The sequence below is a fragment of the Bombina bombina genome, chromosome 2, assembly GCF_027579735.1.
Source record: "Bombina bombina isolate aBomBom1 chromosome 2, aBomBom1.pri, whole genome shotgun sequence".
Classification (NCBI taxonomy): domain Eukaryota; kingdom Metazoa; phylum Chordata; class Amphibia; order Anura; family Bombinatoridae; genus Bombina; species Bombina bombina.
Genome location: NC_069500.1, coordinates 668,705,488 through 668,727,704, shown reverse-complemented (window position 1 = coordinate 668,727,704; position 22,217 = coordinate 668,705,488). Strand labels below are relative to the sequence as shown.

At 39.4% G+C, this 22,217-nt stretch overlaps 1 protein-coding gene across 3 annotated transcripts in view; it reads right to left on the bottom strand.

Moving 5' to 3' along the window:
• Positions 1–1,638: 1,638 nt before the first annotated feature.
• Positions 1,639–22,217, bottom strand: part of IQCE (IQ motif containing E) — a 122,600-nt gene continuing 102,021 nt past the window's right edge. For 2 of the 3 annotated variants that reach the window (XM_053702622.1, XM_053702621.1), the window contains exons 19-24: positions 20,205–20,228; positions 12,928–13,038; positions 4,844–4,959; positions 3,362–3,471; positions 2,073–2,201; positions 1,639–1,963 (exon numbers count right to left, since the gene is read on the bottom strand). In XM_053702622.1, coding sequence (XP_053558597.1) covers positions 1,860–1,963; positions 2,073–2,201; positions 3,362–3,471; positions 4,844–4,959; positions 12,928–13,038; positions 20,205–20,228 — 594 coding nt within the window. In that variant the 3' untranslated portion in view covers positions 1,639–1,859. The remainder of the gene's footprint in view (positions 1,964–2,072; positions 2,202–3,361; positions 3,472–4,843; positions 4,960–12,927; positions 13,039–20,204; positions 20,229–22,217) is intronic. The other variant, XM_053702623.1, reaches the window with a different exon arrangement.

Genomic DNA, 22,217 nt, shown 5'->3' with positions numbered 1-22,217 from the left:
CTTTTGAAGGAGCACATTATCTGTAAAATTAATTAGGCAAATCTTCTAGTCATATTATTTGAAAAGTCAGGGCATCTAATAACATTTTTACTCTGAAACTATGATCTGCTTCCTAATGTCATAACCACAGGGCACAACTTTCTAGAATATCCATGATTTTGGCATTCAGCTTCAGCAGTTCAGTCACAGCTTGTGTCCACAAGGGTGTTACCTGACATCTAAAACATATGACATTAAACTATCTTGCATGTTAGAGAGGTTGCTATCTTATGCAACTGTCCCCCACCAGAAGCTTTGATCAAAAAAATTGCACTAAGTCTTGGGGAAAAATATAGAAGAACCCTGCTCAGTATAACCAATGAAGGCATCTCTGGTGAAAAGCACCCATAAACTATTACATTGTACAATACAGATACATTTTATGTTAATTTACAAAACAAACGTACAATTCCATCCATCCGGACTTTTACCATATTATGTAAAGTTATACCAGTTGCAAAACAAAGGTTCAGAGTGTTGTTTTAAGTGTTAAAGGTTTCATGTACCATAATTCCCTAGAATGATTTGGCAAAATATTTTCCTACTTATTATTGATCAAATCTTTCATTTGTTTTTCTTGCTTTATTAAAGCCTTTTTAAAAGACTTTTGGTTTCCTGTGCTTAGATTTCTGCATATTGAGTTTCACTCACGCTAAACCTTACAGAAGTTTAAACTATTAATAAAAAAATATTATTTTTTGGATACCTGCATGCAGTGCTTTATGTTGATAAGAACACATTCATAAAAATGAACATTGAGATTTATTTTATTCCCTGATAACTTTTAACCCTCTTATACTACATCTCAATAATTTGATAATTAAGATCAGACTTTTTGATTATCATGTCTATGTTGACCAATAGCTTGAATATTAAACTACCTATGGTTTATTTTTACTGCATTTTAAAAAGTATTTAATAACCTATCATCAATATTATTTTTGTGCACAATATGAAATTGAAATAAATGTCACCTGGCAAATAGATTTAAAAATGTCAGGATGGAAGGACATTTCAAAATCGAAAAACATGCTTTTTAATGTTAAATGGTAGCAAGTGGAATGTGAGCAAGTCCTGCTTTATAACTTGTGTAGATGGATAAAGTAAGATATCTAGATAAATGGAAAGAACAAAATACAGAAAAGGAATTAAAACATGCTCACAAAGTATAGAGAAATATGCAAGTAGTATATACTACCTAGGCAGGCGTCAAACAATAAAACACACAATTTCAAGCAGCCGCTCCGAACCCACCATCCAGCATAAGATCAATGACTTATACTGATGACGTCAGACGCCAACAATAATACTCCGCAGCAATACAAGTGATGCCGCACAAGGCAGGGTGCAATGTCACAATGCAGCGAACCAACTGCAGATAAATATCGTAGTAAAAATGTCCAGCAGCACTTAGCAGTGAAATTAAAGAAGACGTTTATTCCAACATACAGGGAAAAAGTTGTCTGTGTTTGTATTTTTACCTGTATGTTGGAATAAACGTCTTCTTTAATTTCACTGCTAAGTGCTGCTGGACTATTTTACTACGGTCAAACAATAAAAACATGACTTAAATATGCGTTTAAAAAAAAGAGACCACAATAAAATAAAAATACTAATTTAATATTTATATAACTGTACAGAAATAGAAAGGTAGATTTACAAAGAAAACGTGCTGCATTAAAAATACTAATAAAAAGTATATTTTGCAGGCTTTGAAAGAAATACAGCATTAAAAAATAATTACACAGGATACTGTAAAAACAGTTAAAAAGTCCAGAAGGCACACGGTGAAATATATATATGTGAATGTTTGTGTGTATTTATTTGGAGTCTTTTCTTCTAGGAGGCCGTGTTGGAGACACAATGATGTCATCTGAATCATCAGACTGAGGTTCTTCTACAGAATGCGTATTTCTCCGTGACACTGATTTATAAAAAAAATAGTATAGCTTAAAAAGTTGTACAATATATATATATATATATATATATATAAAATATTTTCTTGTGTTGCGTAGAAACTCAAAGTAACCAACCTGCAGGTGTTTGTGACAGTGATCTATTGCGGGATCCTGGCCTCTTCATTACTGCCACTTCTGCTTCCTCTTCCGCTGATGGTACCTCTTCTATGCATTCATCGCTAACATCGTCACTGCTTTGATCTGCTGTATTACATTATGGATAATTACTACATATTATATGTAAGCCACATATAAAACTCTTCATAGTTGACCTCTAAGCTTTTAACAGAGATCTAAACACTTAGTTTAACATGTAATATAAATACTTGCAATGTAATTTTTTTTTTCACTTCTTCCTTTTGGAGTGGTCTTTCTGAACCCCCACGTGGGACAGTTTGGCCAAATTCAAAACACACAGATAAAAATCAAGGTTCTTATTGGGAAAACTATTACTGCAACGGTTTTCTCGTTGCCCACATGTGCTACAAATTTTGCCAGCACAGAAACGTTGCAACACTCTCTGGCATTGATAAGCTTAACCTTAATCCTATAATTAACCCTAACCATAACTTTGACCTTTAAACCTAATTCCCAGTGCTAAATTTACATGAAATCAAGACCACATTTTGACCACAACATCTTTGAACTAGTACGACATGGGTGGGCAAGCTTGATCACTATTGCAACATCCTAGCTGAGAGATTGTGGTCAGCAGTCTCTGAGCAGCCAGATGACCCTTAAAGGGACATGAAACACACATTTTTTCTTTCATGATTTAGAAAGAGCTTTTCATTTTAAACAACTTTCTAATTTACTTCTAATATCTAATTTGCTTCATTCTCTTAATATCCTTTGCTGGAAAGCATATCTAGATAGGCTCAGTAGCTTCTGATTGGTGGCTGCACATAGATGCCTTGTGTGATTGGCTCACCCATGTGCATTGCGATTTCTTCAACAAAGGATATCTAAAGAATGAAGCAAATTTGATAATAGAAGTAAATTAGGATGTTGTTTAAAATTGTATTCTCTATCTGAATCATGAAAGAAATATTTTGGGTTTAGTGTCCCTTTAAATACACAGCACATAAGTTTAAACAGAAGACACCAACAAGCATCCAAGTTTTCCAGAAGGACTTTTAGCTATGACTACAATGTCCCTTTAAGTCACAGATATTGTGTTCCTGTAACTCAAGTAGTGCACATTTTGAATCATGCATATGAAAAGTCTTTCAGATATTATGGTATTTTTTAACTTTAATTTTCTAAACTGAAAATGCAGATACTATTCTCCTGCAAGATGTAATTTTCAACATAAAAACACAAGTCAAGTGCATGGACTATTAACAAAATACTGGGCAAATTACCAAATGAGTGTCTGACATCTTTTCTGGGTGATTTCTTGGAGGCTAAGGACATTGTGTTTTCCCTCTGAATTTTGATACCAGGGCTTTCTCTGCCTCTCGTTTCATGAACGCTAAAAGAAAAAGCGATACCAATTTATCAATGTACAATGATAGCACTGTGTTACGAGTTCTGAAAGTTTACAAAAAAAAAATCACCTCTTTTAGTATAAGCACAAAACATTAACTTTCTATTTGATAATATCAGCTTAAAGGGACAGGAAACACCAACAATTTATTTCATGATTTGGATAGAACATACAATTTTAAACAACTTTCCAATTTACTTCTATTATCAAATTTGCTTTATTCTCTTGTTATCCTTTGCTGGGGGAACAGCATTGCATTACTGACAGCTAGCTGAACATATCTAGTTAACCAATCACAAGAGTCAAATGTGTGCAGGCACCAATTAGCAGCAGCTCCCACAAGTTTATAATATGTGCGTATTCTTTTTTAACAAGGGATACCAAGAGAACGAAGCACATTTGAAAATAGAAGTGAATTTAAAAGTGTTTTAACATTACATGCTCTATCTGAATCATGCAAGTTTAATTTTGACTTTCCTATCCCTTTAAACAGAAGTTGGCCTAGAATTATTTACAATCGAGCAGTCGGATGTCTCAGAGAACTCCACTCTGCAACCATGACATGAGAGTGAATATTGCTTTTTCCTTCTAAAATGATGTAAAGACAAATGTAAGCCATGCATTCAATTTAAGTTTAATACATTTTTGCAGACCTGATGCCTGCTCTCAATAAGTTTTTTCCCCCTAAAAGAAAGCTGGAAGGATACAGTTAATAAGTGCCATTGGAACTACCTGTATTTATTTCCTATATAGCATGCCCCTGACTGATCATTACACTGAAGAGTACCATTCAATTTAAAGCTATGTAGGAGATTTGCTGACAACAGAACCCAATGTTTATTTTAAGGTTAAGAAAGTTAAAGCGACACTGAACCCAAATTTTTTCTATCGTGATTCAGATAGAGCATGCAATTTTAAGCAACTTTCTAATTTACTCCTATTATCAAATTATTTTCATTCTCTTGGTATCTTTATTTGAAATGCAAGAATGTTAGTTTAGTTGCCGGCCCATTTTTGGTGAACACACTGTGTTGTTCTTGCTGATTGGTGGGTGAATTCACCTACCAATAAACAAGTGTTTTCCATGTTTCTGAACCTAAAAAATAGATTAGATGCCTTCTTTTTCAAATAAAGAAAGCAAGAGAATGAAGAAAAATTGACAATAGGAGTAAATTAGAAAATTATTTAAAATTGCATGCTCTATCTGAATCACGAAAGAAAAAATTTGGGTTCAGTGTCCCTTTAAGAAGGCTCAATCAAATATGTGGTACAGATTGTTAACATAAAATCATATTGATGCAAATAAAAACAATGGCGTTTCCACTGAGCAAGCAGATGATCTTCACAACAAATGTACCTTTGTCCCAGCATTTTTGCTCGAGCCAAATGTGCTCTGAATGAGGATTGTAGAAGGGTCACAGCGTCATCTTCTTCCCTGGTAAAATCTTGTGAACTGTTACTACGTAATAAATCCTGCAATAAAGTCACATCAAAGAAAAAAGGTTTATGCTAAAAATATTATTTACTGTGGATTTATAGCTTGGTCTTTAACCCTTGTTACTTTTCATGCCACACTTCACTGTACTATTTTAGGGTAGTTTTTGGTTTTTAACCAAGTTAATATAAATAACTGGTGATATGCTGGCTAAAAATAAATAATTTATGCTTACCTGATAAATTTATTTCTCTTGTAGTGTATCCAGTCCACGGATCATCCATTACTTATGGGATATTCTCCTTCCCAACAGGAAGTTGCAAGAGGATCACCCACAGCAGAGCTGCTATATAGCTCCTCCCCTCACTGCCATATCCAGTCATTCGACCGAAACAAGACGAGAAAGGAGAAACCATAGGGTGCAGTGGTGACTGTAGTTTAATTAAAATTTAGACCTGCCTTAAAAGGACAGGGCGGGCCGTGGACTGGATACACTACAAGAGAAATAAATTTATCAGGTAAGCATAAATTATGTTTTCTCTTGTTAAGTGTATCTAGTCCACGGATCATCCATTACTTATGGGATACCAATACCAAAGCTAAAGTACACGGATGATGGGAGGGACAAGGCAGGAACTTAAACGGAAGGAACCACTGCCTGAAGAACCTTTCTCCCCAAAACAGCCTCCGAAGAAGCAAAAGTATCAAATTTGTAAAATTTTGAAAAGGTGTGACGCGAAGTCGCAGCCTTGCAAATCTGTTCAACAGAGGCCTCATTTTTAAAGGCCCAGGTGGAAGCCACAGCTCTAGTAGAATGAGCTGTAATCCTTTCAGGGGGCTGCTGTCCAGCAGTCTCGTAGGCTAAGCGAATTATGCTCCGAAGCCAAAAGGAAAGAGAGGTTGCCGAAGCTTTTTGACCTCTCCTCTGTCCAGAGTAAACGACAAACAGGGAAGATGTTTGGCGAAAATCTTTAGTAGCTTGTAAGTAAAACTTCAAGGCACGGACTACGTCCAGATTATGTAAGAGACGTTCCTTCTTTGAAGAAGGATTAGGACACAATGATGGAACAACAATCTCTTGATTGATATTCTTGTTAGAAACCACCTTAGGTAAAAACCCAGGTTTGGTATGCAGAACTAACTTATCTGCATGAAAAATCAGATAAGGAGAATCACATTGTAAGGCAGATAGCTCAGAGACTCTTCGAGCCGAGGAAATAGCCATCAAAAACAGAACTTTCCAAGATAAAAGTTTCATATCAATGGAATGAAGGGGTTCAAACGGAACTCCTTGAAGAACTTTAAGAACCAAGTTTAAGCTCCACGGGGGAGCAACAGTTTTAAACACAGGCTTAATTCTAACCAAAGCCTGACAAAATGCCTGGACGTCTGGAACCTCTGCCAGACGCTTGTGCAAAAGAATAGACAGAGCAGAAATCTGTCCTTTTAAAGAACTAGCTGATAATCCTTTGTCCAAGCCCTCTTAATTCCTAATATCCTAGGAATTCTAACCTTACTCCATGAGTAATTCTTGGATTCACACCAATAAAGATATTTACGCCATATCTTATGGTAGATTTTCCTGGTGACAGGCTTTCGTGTCTGTATTAAGGTATCAATGACTGACTCGGAGAAGCCACGCCTTGATAGGATCAAGCGTTCAATCTCCATGTAGTCAGTCTCAGAGAAATTAGATTTGGATGATTGAAAGGACCTTGTATTAGAAGGTCCTGCCTCAGAGGCAGAGTCCATGGTGGAAAGGATGACATGTCCACTAGGTCTGCATACCAGGTCCTGCGTGGCCACGCAGGCGCTATCAGAATCACTGATGCTCTCTCCTGCTTGATTTTGGCAATCAGACGAGGGAGCAGTGGAAACGATGGAAACACATAAGCCAGGTTGAAGAACCAAGGAGCTGCTAGAGCATCTATCAGCGTCGCTCCTGGGTCCCTGGACCTAGATCCGTAACAAGGAAGCTTGGCGTTCTGGCGAGACGCCATGAGATCCAGTTCTGGTTTGCCCCAACGATGGATAAGTTGAGCAAACACCTCCGGATGGAGTTCCCACTCCCCCGGATGAAAAGTCTGACGACTTAGAAAATCCGCCTCCCAGTTCTCTACGCCTGGGATGTGGATCGCTGACAGATGGCAAGAGTGAGACTCTGCCCAGCGAATTATCTTTGAGACTTCTAACATCGCTAGGGAACTCATGGTTCCCCCTTGATGGTTGATGTAAGCCACAGTCGTGATGTTGTCCGACTGAAATCTGATGAACCTCAGGGTTGCTAACTGAGGCCAAGCTAGAAGAGCATTGAATATTGCTCTTAACTCCAGAATATTTATTGGGAGGAGTTTCTCCTCCTGAGTCCACGATCCCTGAGCCTTCAGGGAGTTCCAGACTGCGCCCCAACCTAGAAGGCTGGCATCTGTTGTTACAATCGTCCAATCTGGCCTGTGAAAGGTCATACCCTTGAACAGATGGACACGAGATAGCCACCAGAGAAGAGAATCTCTGGTCTCTTGATCCAAATTTAGTAGAGGGGACAAATCTGAGTAATCCCCATTCCACTGACTTAGCATGCATAATTGCAGCGGTCTGAGATGCAGGCGCGCAAATGGCACTATGTCCATTGCCGCTACCATTAAGCCGATTACTTCCATGCACTGAGCCACTGACGGACGTGGAATGGAATGAAGGACACGGCAAGCATTTAGAAGTTTTGATAACCTGGACTCCGTCAGGTAAATTTTCATCTCTACAGAATCTATAAGAGTCCCTAGGAAGGTGACTCTTGTGAGTGGGGATAGAGAACTCTTTTCCACGTTCACTTTCCACCCATTCGACCTCAGAAATGCCAGAACTATCTCTGTATGAGACTTGGCAATTTGAAAGTTTGACGCCTGTATCAGGATGTCGTCTAGATACGGAGCCACCGATATGCCTCGCGGTCTTAGAACCGCCAGAAGTGAGCCCAGAACCTTTGTAAAGATTCTCGGGGCTGTGGCCAACCCGAAGGGAAGAGCTACAAATTGGTAATGCCTGTCTAGAAAGGCAAACCTTAGGAACCGATGATGATCTTTGTGAATCGGTATGTGAAGGTAGGCATCCTTTAAGTCCACTGTGGTCATGTACTGACCCTCTTGGATCATGGGTAGGATGGTCCGAATAGTTTCCATTTTGAATGATGGAACTCTGAGGAATTTGTTTAAGATCTTTAGATCCAAGATTGGTCTGAAGGTTCCCTCTTTCTTGGGAACCACAAACAGATTTGAATAAAACCCCTGTCCCTGTTCCGTTCGCGGAACTGGATGGATCACTCCCATTACTAGGAGGTCTTGCACACAGCTTAGGAATGCCTCTTTTTTATCTGGTTTGCTGATAACCTTGAAAGATGAAATCTCCCTTGTGGAGGAGAAGCTTTGAAGTCCAGAAGATATCCCTGAGATATGATCTCGTACGCGCAGGGATCCTGAACATCTCTTGCCCACGCCTGGGCAAAGAGAGAAAGTCTGCCCCCCCACTAGATCCGTTTCCGGATATGGGGCCGTTCCTTCATGCTGTCTTGGGGGCAGCAGCAGGTTTTCTGGCCTGCTTGCCCTTGTTGCAGGACTGGTTAGGTTTCCAGGCCTGTCTGGAATGAGCAACAGTTCCCTCTTGTTTTGAAGCGGAGGAAGTTGATGCTGCTCCTGCCTTGAAATTTCGAAAGGCACGAAAATTAGACTGTTTGGCCTTTGATTTGGCCCTGTCCTGAGGAAGAGTATGACCCTTGCCTCCAGTAATGTCAGCAATAATTTCCTTCAAGCCAGGCCCGAATAAGTTCTGCCCCTTGAAAGGAATGTTGAGTAACTTAAACTTTGAAGTCACGTCAGCTGACCAGGATTTAAGCCATAGCGCCCTACGCGCCTGAATGGCGAATCCGGAATTCTTAGCCGTTAGTTTAGTCAAATGAACAATGGCATCAGAAACAAATGAGTTAGCTAGCTTAAGCGTTCTAAGCTTGTCAATCATTTCCTCCAATGGAGCTGTATGGATGGCCTCTGCCAGGGCCTCAAACCAGAATGCCGCCGCAGCAGTGACAGGCGCAATGCATGCAAGGGGCTGCAAAATAAAACCTTGTTGAATAAACATTTTCTTAAGGTAACCCTCTAATTTTTTATCCATTGGATCTGAAAAAGCACAACTGTCCTCAACCGGGATAGTGGTACGCTTTACTAAAGTAGAAACTGCTCCCTCCAGCTTAGGGACCGTCTGCCATAAGTCCCGTGTAGTGGTGTCTATTGGAAACATTTTTCTAAATATAGGAGGTGGGGAAAAGGGCACACCGGGTCTATCCCACTCCTTGCTAATAATTTCTGTAAGCCTTTTACGTATAGGAAAAACGTCAGTACACACCGGCACCGCATAGTATCTATCCAGCCTACACAATTTCTCTGGAATTTCAACTGTGTTACAGTCATTCAGAGCAGCTAATACCTCCCCAAGCAATACACGGAGGTTCTCAAGCTTAAATTTAAAATTAGAATCTGTGAATCAGGTTTCCCAGAGTCAGAGATGTCACCCACAGAATGAAGCACTCCGTCCTCATGTTCTGCATACTGTGACGCAGTATCAGACATGGCTCTTACAGCATTTGCGCGCTCTGTATCTCTCCTAACCCCAGAGCTATCACGTTTGCCTCTTAATTCAGGCAATCTAGATAATACCTCTGACAGGGTATTATTCATGATTGCAGCCATGTCCTGCAAGGTAATCGCTATGGGCGTCCCTGATGTAATTGGTGCCATATTAGCGTGTGTCCCCTGAGCGGGAGGCGAAGGGTCTGACACGTGGGAAGAGTTAGTCGGCATAACTTCCCCCTCGACAGAACCCTCTGGTGATAATTCTTTTATAGATAAAGACTGATCTTTACTGTTTAAGGTGAAATCAATACATTTAGTACACATTCTCCTATGGGGCTCCACCATGGCTTTCAAACATAATGAACAAGTAGGTTCCTCTGTATCAGACATGTTTAAACAGACTAGCAATGAGACTAGCAAGCTTGGAAAACACTTAAAACAAGTTTACAAGCAATATAAAAAACGTTACTGCGCCTTTAAGAAACACAAATTTTGTCCAAATTTGAAATAACAGTGAAAAAAGGCAGTTACACTAACGAAATATTTAGAGTGTATGTAACAATTTAGCAGAGCATTGCACCCACTTGCAAATGGATGATTAACCCCTTAATACCAAAAACGGAATAACAATTGACAAAAACGTTTTTAAAAAAACAGTTCTACTGTGGCTTTTTACCTCCCTCAATACGACTTTTGATGCCTTTTGAGCCCTTCAGAGAAGTCCTGGAACATGCAGGAAGAAGCTGGATGTCTATGTCTGTAATTTTTGCTGTGCAAAAAAGCGTTAAAATAGGCCCCTCCCACTCATATTACAACAGTGGAAAGCCTCCAGGAACTGTTTCTAAGCAAAATTCAAGCCAGCCATGTGGAAAAAACTAGGCCCCAATAAGTTTTATCACCAAACATATATAAAAAACGATTAAACATGCCAGCAAACGTTTTAAAATACACTTTTATAAGAGTATGTATCTCTATTAATAAGCCTGATACCAGTCGCTATCACTGCATTTAAGGCTTTACTTACATTACTTCGGTATCAGCAGCATTTTCTAGCAAATTCCATCCCTAGAAAAATATTTTAACTGCACATACCTTATTGCAGGAAAACCTGCACGCTATTCCCCCTCTGAAGTTACCTCACTCCTCAGAATATGTGAGAACAGCAAAGGATCTTAGTTACTTCTGCTAAGATCATAGAAAACGCAGGCAGATTCTTCTTCCAAATACTGCCTGAGATAAACAGTACACTCCGGTACCATTTAAAAATAACAAACTTTTGATTGAAGAAATAAACTAAGTATAAAACACCACAGTCCTCTTACGACCTCCATCTTAGTTGAGAGTTGCAAGAGAATGACTGGGTATGGCAGTGAGGGGAGGAGCTATGTGGCAGCTCTGCTGTGGGTGATCCTCTTGGGAAGGAGAATATCCCATAAGTAATGGATGATCCGTGGACTGGATACACTTAACAAGAGAAATAAATAACTTTTTAAAATCTAATCAACTTAATATATTATCTCTTTTTAAGCTAAATGATTTGAAAATGTTATGCTGTTCCATTTTCTTTACAAAGAACAATCTAATATCTAAGAACAGACTCACCTCAGGAATGAAGACAGACATTCTAAAACAGTATGGCTTTACAGTGGAATTATAATGCCTTGCATACCAGAGTTTTCTTACTTTAGGGACGCTACGGTATGTGTATAGTACAAAACGCAAACCTGAAAAGTCGCTGCACTAGGATTAAGATTTACTTTCATAAACACACAATACTGAGGGAGACATCTGTATGGTCCAGAGACAGGGTCAACTGGCTTGAGGGTGGTTTGAGGGGAATTTGGGTGGTTGCAGTTTTGCAAAAAAAAAAAGCCTGAACATAAAAAGTAGATGAACACAGGAATCTGGGACCATTCTGCAAGTTGCACTAAGTTTGGGAGCTCTGACTGTGATCATATAACCAAGTGTAAGGTTAAATATTAAATTGCCTCATAGGTTGTGATGTGTCCGTGAAACCTCACAACTTTGTTCAGAATCAGTAATCTACAAGAAAGAACAGGACAACTGCTACACCAAAAATATACAACATGACCTTTATTAGCACATAATTGGTGTGAAATAAAAAAGGTGTTTGAGACCTACTAGCCTTTAAAGGGCCAATCTACACCAGAATTGTTATTGTTTTAAAAGATAGATAATCCCTTTATTACCTAGTTTTGCATAAACTGCCCCCTTATTTCAGTTCTTTTGACAGACTTGCATTTGAGCCAATCAGTGCTGGCTACTTGGTAACTTCATGTGCGCAAGCACAGTATTATCTATATGACACACGTGAACTAACACCCTCTAGTGGTAAAAAACTGTCAAAATGCAATCAGAAAAGAGGTGGCCTTCAAGGTCTAAGAAATTAGCATATGAACTTCCTAGGTTTAGTTTTCAACTAAGAATAAAATTGTTTAAATTGCATGCCCTATATGAAAGTTTATTTTGAACTAGACTGTCCCTTTAAATATAATTAAAATGGTTGAATATTTGTAGGGCCTGATGCTTTATTTTTTGCCTCCATTAAGTGCAAATAATTGTAATTTTATACATTTCATGTTACTGTGGTGTGTATGACTGGAATGCTGAATGTGAAAAAGAAGTCCTGGATAGTTTTTACTGGAAAGAACTAACACAGAAAACAATTTAACAATGTAAATGTTTCCCACATGAGATGACTCGTGGACTCTTTCTATCTGATTAAAGAAAACAAAAATGTATGCTTACCTGATAACTTCATTTCTTTCATGATGGTGAGAGTCCACGAGTCATCATATAGGGGAAAGTTACTGTCCTGAGCACTAGGAGGAGGGTAAAAGACACTCCAACACAACACAAATCCCTCCCGACTTCCCATGATCCTCAGTCACACATATAGCCAAGTGGATGAGGAAAAAAAGAAAAGCAAGAAAAAGCAGGCAAAGAAGTGCAAAACTTAATCAAAAAGAAAGGGTGGGTCCACATGACTCTCACCATCATTAAAGAAATTTATTTATCAGGTATGCATAAATATTGTTTTCTTTTATCAGATGGCAGAGTCCACAAGTCACCATGTGTGGAAATCAATACCCAAGCAGTGGAGTCCATGAGACCACCATGAATAGAGGGACACGTTTCTATTCAGGTACTACGACTTGCGGAACTTTCCTGCTTTTCTTTTTAATTCATCTACTTGGCTATAATTATAACTCATGAGAAGTGGGAGGGATTTAATGTTCTGGTGTTATGGGATGTCTTTTGCCTCTTCTTAGTAGCCAGGAGTAGAATATACCCACATGTGATAACTCATGGGCTGTCACCATCTGACAATATCAAAATCCTGATCATGACAGTTCTACTACTTACCTGCTGTGCCAGGCTTGTTCTGGGTGATTTTGAACGGGGTGATGCAGTTGTGGAGATCATCTTCTCTCTCGCTAAATGCCCACGAAGAGCTGCTTGAAGTAAAACAGCTACCTTTGACAGAACAAAAATATGGATTAATGCTGAATTGCACAGTATAACTCATAGCAGATGGGTCAATATATATGACAGTATCTGATCTTTTAAAGCAAAAAATAAAAGCTTAGTCCAGAAAGATATGTAGATAGGTTACCATTCTTCATTTGGTTAAAATACAACTAAGACTAACATTTAAAGTATAGTTGCAGCCCCATTTGATGGCACATTAAATATGCATACAGTACCTCTATTAAAAATATTTATCTTATCTATCAAAGTAACATGTAAAAGTCCCCCCAGCAGTCTCTGTGCCGAACACACACAAACACACATATATATATATATATATATATATATATATATATATATATATATACTTTTTTTTTATTATTTCTGCTGGTTGTACAGCTACTAAGAAAAAAGGTGTATACTGCTGCACAAATAAATAAGAATTTATTTGCTGAAAGTCCTCAAAAAATTTATTATATAAATGAGTCATTATTAAAAAATGCCCAACATGTACAGTATATGTTTACAAACACACCTTACAAAAATATGGGAGCACTGCTGAAAGTTACAGACAGTGGACGCCCACAGTGCTTTTGTACAACATTCTGATCCCAATTTCCCCAGTAAGTGCAATTCTGCACATATGTGGTCTTTTTCTCTGTTAACTTTGGTGATTTGGCATTGGCGATTATACATCTCTCCAGGAATTAATATAGACCTGAACCATGGAACGTGGATAGACAGATAACTGCGCTAACAGGGCTGTTTTTCTGAAATACTATATTTTTGTAAAGTGTGTATACAAATATATACATTTTTGGCATTTTTTAATAATAATAAGAGCGCAGAGATATACTATTTTTTCTTTCATACAGCTAATAAGAAATGTATCACTACTACTGATACATTGCATAGCGTGCACTTCTGGCTCTATTCCCGTTTTGTTTAGCTAGTAGAATTGTTTAACCCCTTAATGACCGCAGCACTTTTCCATTTTCTGTCCGTTTGGGACCAGGGCTATTTTTACATTTCTGTGGTGTTTGTGTTTAGCTGTAATTTTCCTCTTACTCATTTACTGTACCCACACATATTATATACCGTTTTTCTCGCCATTAAGTGGACTTTCTAAAGATACCATTATTTTCATCATATCTTATAATTTACTATAAAAAAAATTATATAATATGAGGAAAAAATGGAAAAAAACACACTTTTTCTAACTTTGACCCCCAAAATCTGTTACACATCTACAACCACCAAAAAACACCCATGCTAAATAGTTTCTGTTTTGTTTTGAGTTTTGTCCTGAGTTTAGAAATACCCAATGTTTACATGTTCTTTGCATTTTTTGTAAGTTATAGGGCAATAAGTACAAGTAGCACTTTGCTATTTCCAAACCCCTTTTTTTCAAAATTAGCGCTAGTTACACTGGAACACTGATATCTTTCAGGAATCCCTGAATATCCCTTAACATTTATATATTTTTTTTTAGAAGACACCCCAAAGTATTGATCTAGGCCCATTTTGGTATATTTCATGCCACCATTTCACCGCCAAATGCAATCAAATAAAGAAAATCGTTCACTTTTTCACAATTTGTTTCACAAACTTTAGGTTTCTCACTGAAATTATTTACAAACAACTTATGCAATTATGGCATAAATGGTTGTAAATTATTCTCTGTGATCCCCTTTGTTCAGAAATAGCAGACATGTATGGCTTTTGTTGTTGCTTTTTGGTAATTAGAAGGACGCTAAATGCCACTGCGCACCACACTTGTATTATGCCCAGCAGTGAAGGGGTTAATTAGGGAGCATGTAGGGAGCTTCTAGGGTTAATTTTAGCTTTAGTGTAGTGTAGTAGACAACCCAAAGTATTGATCTAGGCCCATTTTGGTATATTTCATGCCACCATTTCACCGCCAGATGCGATCAAATTAAAAAAAATATTAAATTTTTCACAATTTTAGGTTTCTCACTGAAATCATTTACAAGCAGCTTGAGCAATTATGTTACAAATGGTTGTAAATGCTTCTCTGGGATCCCCTTTGTTCAGAAATAGCAGACATATATGACTTTGGCGTTGCTTTTTGGTAATTAGAAGGCCGCTAAATGCCGCTGCACATCACACGTGTATTATGTCTAGCAGTGAAGGGGTTAATTAGGTAGCTTGTAGGGAGCTTGCAGGGTTAATTTTAGCTTTAGTGTAGAGATCAGCCTCCCACCTGACACATCACACCCCCTGATCCCTCCCAAACAGCTCCCTTCCCTCCCCCACCCCCCACAATTGTCCCCGCCATCTTAAGTACTGGCAGAATGTCTGCCAGTACAAAAATAAAGGGAATCTTTGTTGTTTTTTTAAAAAAATTGTATAGCATATTTACATATGCTGCTGTTTAGGATCCCCCTTAGCCCCCAACCTCCCTGATCCCCCCTCAAACATCTCTCTAACCATCCCCCTTTGCCTTTTTGGGGGCCATCTTGGGTACTGGCAGCTATCTGCCAGTACCCAATTTGCAGAAAAAAATGTTTTTTTTTATTTTTCCCCAGTTTTTTTTCTGTAGTGTAGCTTCCCTCCCACATACCAACCCAACACCCCCTGATTTTGCTTTTTATTTTTATTATTATTAGGTTTTAGAACCCTGATTAGCAAATCCTATGGTGCATTTTTTCTGTAGTGTAGCGGTTCCCACCCGCTCCCTTCCGTGCACGCGCCCGCCCGCCCCCTCCCTATCGTGCACGCGCGCGCGTCCGTGCGCACCCCCGGTCATCCCCGCCCACGATCCCGCCCCCCTCCACATCACTGGGCCCATCGATGGCCGCCACCCGCCTCCCACCCACCAACGATACCGGCCATCGATGTCCGGTGCAGAGAGGGCCACAGAGTGGCTCTCTCTGCATCGGATGGCCATACATGGTTATTGCAGGATGCCTCCATATCGAGGCATCACTGCAATAACCGGAAAGCAGCTGGAAGCGAGCAGGATCGCTTCCAGCTGCTTTCCACACCGAGGACGTGCAGGGTACGTCCTCAGGCGTTAACTGCCTTTTTTTTTGAGGACGTACCCTGCACGTCCTCGGTCATTAAGGGGTTAAAAACAATGATGTGCGGATGCTCACTTATATATATACTGTATATATATCTCAACAACAACAACAACAACCATACTCCTCCTTCAACCTCCCCTTTGTGGAACCATTCTGCCCCAACCTTTTTCATCAAACCTACTATAACTCCCTCACCACATATATAAGCAGCATTCTACAACTATTCCAGTACTGTAAATCCACCCACCAAAGTATTCAATAACTTGTGATGCTGGCAAAATGTAACGTAATTATAGGACCAAATATGAATAGAATTTGATACCCATCTACCATTAGTAGTAACAGTTGTACAATAATGTTGCAGAGTTGTGGCTATTAGTAGCCATCATACTTGAGACATTTAAAAGTTGATCAGCTCAAATAATGTGGCAAGCCCTCAAGTAATAGTGACAGCTATTATATTCTAAAGGAGCAGCTAAAACATAATAGTGAAAGTATACCAGTGTCCCCCACAGAAAAGTTTGCGAGCCGGGTGACATTAAGAAGTAGCAAGGTGGGAGTAGTGTAATAATGATTAAAAACAATGATTAAAAGATACAAACATTAAGAAAATTGTAATATTGGCCAGTTTAATACTGCCTTAAGTTTTAGTCAGGTGGTCAGTAAAATCAGTCGGGAGGTGTGCTAGCTGTTGCTCACAGCTTCGCTAGTGTGGATTTTGTGATTTGTAAAAAATAGAGAAAAACCCGACCACTCGCAACATGTGCCCTCACGTGTATGCCCGTTCGGGTTGTACACTCGCAGACATGAACTTCTTGAGTTTTTGTTAATTCTCTGTGTTTCTCGTAATCTAAATACCAATTTTTATGTCTGTAACATCTTTTGTTTTTGAGATATAGGTATCCTCATAAATCCCCCCCTTTTGACCCCCCTTAAGTGGATTTCGGGAAATGGTAAAATATGTGTTTCATTATTTTTAAAGGAGAATCTAAATAACAATTTTCACGTCTGTAACATCGTCGGTTTTTGAGATATATGTATTCTCATCAATCAGCCCCCCCCCACACTTTTGACACCCTTCAAGTGAATTTTTGGGAAATGGTAAAACATATGTTTCTTTATTTTTCAATGAGAATCTAAATACCGATTTTAACATCTGTAACATTGACGGTTTTTGAGATATAGGTATCCTCATAAATCAGCCCCCCTTTTTGACCCCCCTTAAGTAAATTTTGGGGAAATGGTAAAATACATGTTTCGTTATTTTTCAAGTTGAATCTAAATACCAATGTTCAAGCCTGTATCATTGTCAGTTTTTGAGATATAGGTATCCTCATAAATCAGCCCCCCCCTCTCTTTTGACCCCCATAAGTGGATTTTGGGGAAATGGTAAAATACATTTCTTTATTTTTCAAGGAGAATCTAAATACCAATTTTCACGTCTGTAACATCATCGGTTTTTGAGATATAGGTATTCTCATAAATCAGCTCCCCCTCTTTTGAACCCCCTTAAGTGGATTCTAGGGAAATGGTAAAAGAAGTGTTTCTTTATTTTTCAAGGAGACTCTAAATACCAATTTTCACGTCTGTAACATTGTCGGTTTGTGAGCTATAGGTATCCTCATAAAAAAGTTCACCAACCTTTTTCACCCCCTTAGGGATGTAATTTCCAAAAATCCTTCTTTAGTGGGTGCCTACTTCATAAAACCAACATATCTTTCAAATTTCACGTTCCTAGGTTAAACGGTTTGAACTGGGCGTTGATGAGTCAGTCAGCCAGTCCGGACTTCTTTTATATACTTTGATATATGTACTTATAATGTATATATTTATTTGTATGTTAATATATATACACATATAAATACATATGTGCACACAAATAAACACATACACACATACACAAATATATATATATATACACACACACACACATACACACACATATACAATATCTCACAAATGTAAGTACACCCATCACATTTTTCTAAATATTTTATTATATCTTTTCATGTGACAACACTGAAGAAATGACACCTTGCTACAAAGTAGTGAGTGTACAGCCTGTATAACAGTGTACATTTGCTGTCCCCTCAAAATAACTTAACACACAGCCATTAATGTCTAAACCGTTGGCAACAAAAGGGAGTACACCCCTAAGTGTAAATGTCCAAATTGGGCCCAATTAGCCATTTTCCCTCCCTGGTATCATGTGACTCGTTAGAGTTACAAGGTCTCAGGTGTGAATGGGGAGCAAGTGTGTTAAATGTGGTGTTATCACTCTCACACTCTCTCATACTGGTCACTGGAAGTTCAACATGGCACCTCATGGCAAAGAACTCTCTGAAGATCTGAAAAAAAGAATTTCTGCTCTACATAAAGATGGCCTAGGCTATAAGAAGATTGCCACTGAGACTGAAACTGAGCTGCAACACGGTGGGCAAGACCATACAGCGGTTTCACAGGATAGGATAGGTTCCACTCAGAACAGGCCCCGCCATGGTCGACCAAAGAAGTTGAGTGCACGGGTTCAGCGTCATATCCAGAGGTTGTCTTTGGAAAATAGACGTATGAGTGCTGCCAGCATTGCTGCAGAGGTTGAAGGGGTGGGGGTCAGCCTGTCAGTGCTCAGACCATACGCCGCACACTGCATTGGTCGGCATGGCTGTCGTCCCAGAAGAAAGCCTCTTCTAAAGATGATGCACAAGAAATCCTGCAAACAGTTTGCTGAAGACAAGCAGACTAAGGACATGGATTACTGGAACCATGTCCTGTGGTCCGATGAGACTAAGATAAACTTATTTGGTTCAGATGGTGTCAACCGTGTGTGGCGGCAACCAGTTGAGGAGTACAAAGACAAGTGTGTCTTGCCTACAGACAAGCATGGTGGTGGGAGTGTCATGGTCTGGGCCTGCATGAGTGCTTCCGGCACTGGAAAGCTACAGTTCATTGAGGGAACAATGAATGCCAACATGTACTGTGACATACTGAAGCAGAGCATGATCCCCTCCCTTCGGAGACTGGGCCGCAGGGCAGTATTCCAACATGATAACGACCCAAACACACCTCCAAGATGACCACTGCCTTGCTAAAGAAGCTGAGGGTATAGGTAAAGGACTGGCCAAGCATGTCTCCAGACCTAAACCCTATTAAGCATCTGTGGGGCATCCTCAAACGGAAGATGGGGGAGCAAAAGATCTCTAACATCCAACAGCTCTGTGATATCATCATGGAGGAGTGGAAGAGGACTTCAATGGCAACCTGTGAAGCTCTGGTGAACTCCACGCCCTAGAGGGTTAAGGCAGTGCTGGAAAATAATGGTGGCCTCACAAAATATTGACACTTCGGGCCCAATTTGGACATTTCCACTTAGGGGTGTACTCACTTTTGTTGCCAACGGTTTAGACATTAATGGCTGTGTGTTGAGTTATTTTGAGGGGACAGCAAACTGTCATATAGGCTGTACACTCACTACTTTACATTGTAGCAAAGTGTCATTTCTTTAGTGTTGTCACATGAAAAGATATAATAAAATATTTGCAAAAATGTGGGGGTGTAGCCCTTATAACTTACTATGAGTGTAACTGTGTAGTGCATTTTAAATGTGTTTTGCGAAACAGTTAACCAGAGCTCTAAGGACGCGCTATCCTGACGACCTTTAACTTAAATTGCGCTCAAACGATCGCATTTACGTTCAACTTGTAATATGAGTGATAAACCAGAAGTGCTCAAACACCCACGATAAACCCCTTTTCGCTTGCGCGTAACTGTTAGCGGTCCACTCATAATCTGGCCCTAAATAGGTCCTTGGGGGAACACTTTATAATATCCAATTTTAAATGCTCAAACCTAATCTTTCCCATGCACACAAATGTTTGCAACATGTTTATTTGTTCTTTCATATCCCTGATAGAAAATGGTTGAGTCTAAATGTCCCTATCAGGAATATAAAGGTACAAATAAGGCTTGCTTTAGTGTTTCATCTAGTACTTAAGGGGTTCACAAATGCTTTCTGAGCCTAAAACTATAATGTCAACTTCTCCATTGTTGTGAGAAGTAAGAAGCTATACAATCACTTTCAAAGTGAACTGCAGTTTACCTTAAAATAGGCATAAGAAAAGCATTTACCTCTTCAAGGTTCTGTCGGTCTTTCTGTAAAACAAAAACAAAAAAACAGCATTATATATACATATAACATACAAATATATATATATATATCACAAAAGCAGGCATAATAGTGTAACGGTAAAGGCTTTTAAAAAAAATAAAAACAACAAAAAACAAAAGAAAACAAGCACAACAAACCAAGAAAAATGCACTCACATGTGTAACATTTAAGTAAGCATAATCAAGCACTATGTGTAAACAGAAAACTAAATTTATATTAATTTCTTTCATGGTGGTGAGGGTCCACGAGCCATTACTCCTGGGAATTCCACTCCTGGCCACTAGGAGAAGGCAAAGATTCATAAAACTCCAAGAATACTTAATCCTTTCCATCTCTCTGGTATGACAGTCTTACATATAGCCAAGAAAGGAGAAGTAAAAAGAAAGGAAAGGACAAAGTAGGGAAAATAAGGTGCAAACTTAAATTGCCACCAAAAATATTTATGTACATTTAGAGAATATGGGTGGGTCTCGTGGACTCTCACAACCATGAAAGAAATTAATTTATCAGGTGAGCATAAATTTAGTTTTCTTTCATATAGAAGCCATTACTCCTGGGAGCTAATAACTAAGCTGTAGAGTCTGAAAGCAATTCTGGGTGGGTCAAAAACTTTTCTGAAGGGGGGCGGAGCCAGCTAGAGACAAAGATGGTCGCATCACACGGGAGCTCTGTGAGGCAAACCATCTAATCTACCTTCTTAAAGCCCAAAACACGCATATAATATATATACAGAGGAAGGTAACAGTTGTATGGAGGTCGGATAAGCATTGAGAGGCATAGGCAGTAAATCTGTCGCCCAGAGTGAATCACACAATCTCATGCCTATATCGGAGAGGGCCGCAACACGCAGCATGGCGCCACTATAACATTTTTATTGAACTCTCATGCCGCACAATCATAGCTGGCGAACTTCTAAGTGCCTGACACTTGGGGATTTGCCCTGTTGATCCCCGTAAGAAGCGGTGTCTCTCAGTACACGAATAGCGCTACATAGATAGAGAAATATCTTACTTGTTGCCGACCATCATGCTGCTCACCGCGTTGTATGATGCGGTTACACAGTTGTTACAGGCACACTTCAAGAGGTTGGAGATCTCAATGATGGAGGCTTTTGAGGAGGCTTATAGTGTGGAAACCCCATACATACCTCACAGAACCACTGCTATGGTGCCTGATAAGCCGGAGTTTTCTAAGAAGGTCAGTTCTGCCCACGAGGCGGCTTGTCACCGCGAGGAAGATCCTGATTACCTTAACAGTTTGGTATCCATTAGTGTGACACCCTCATGGCCTACTAACGGAACAGAGTCTGAGACCCACTTCACCCCGCATCCTAACTTGGCCCCACTACGAGGGCATTACACTATGCACAACCTGCCTCTATGGATCTTGGGGGTGCAGGGGGATCTTACTGCTGAACGGAGCGAGCTAAATTATGAGGACAGTATACTTGCTAGAGCGACATCCTGGAAATCGGCTAGCCAGCCCTACTATGTAAATATACCATTCCTGGCAGAAAGGCTCCTCATCTCACAGGTTCGTCTAAAACAAGGTATAGGTTAATCACCCTGGAGTTATTACCCTGCCCGGTGTTTTGGACGGGTCTCTAGTGAACCACGGGACATTTCACTTGGAATATTTGTGAACCTAACATTACCACTGAGGACACCCCCTAGGATATCTCTTGGTTAATTTTTTGCTAAACCTTGACTTTGATAGAAACCCACCTCTGGACATGTGGACTGGTAACAAATAGACTCCTAAATCTAAAAACGATATCAATCTGGCTCCCTTAGCTGCTTTTAGCATATCCCAACATAGTATATCATACTATCCTGAAGCCTGTGATACTACATGTTCATGATTGTTCTTGTTTTATCCCTATCCTTATTTACCTAGAGGTTATATTTGTTAAAGTCTCTATCTAGAGCCTGCACCTAGAGCTGGCATGATTCTTCCAATTATATGTTTAACTA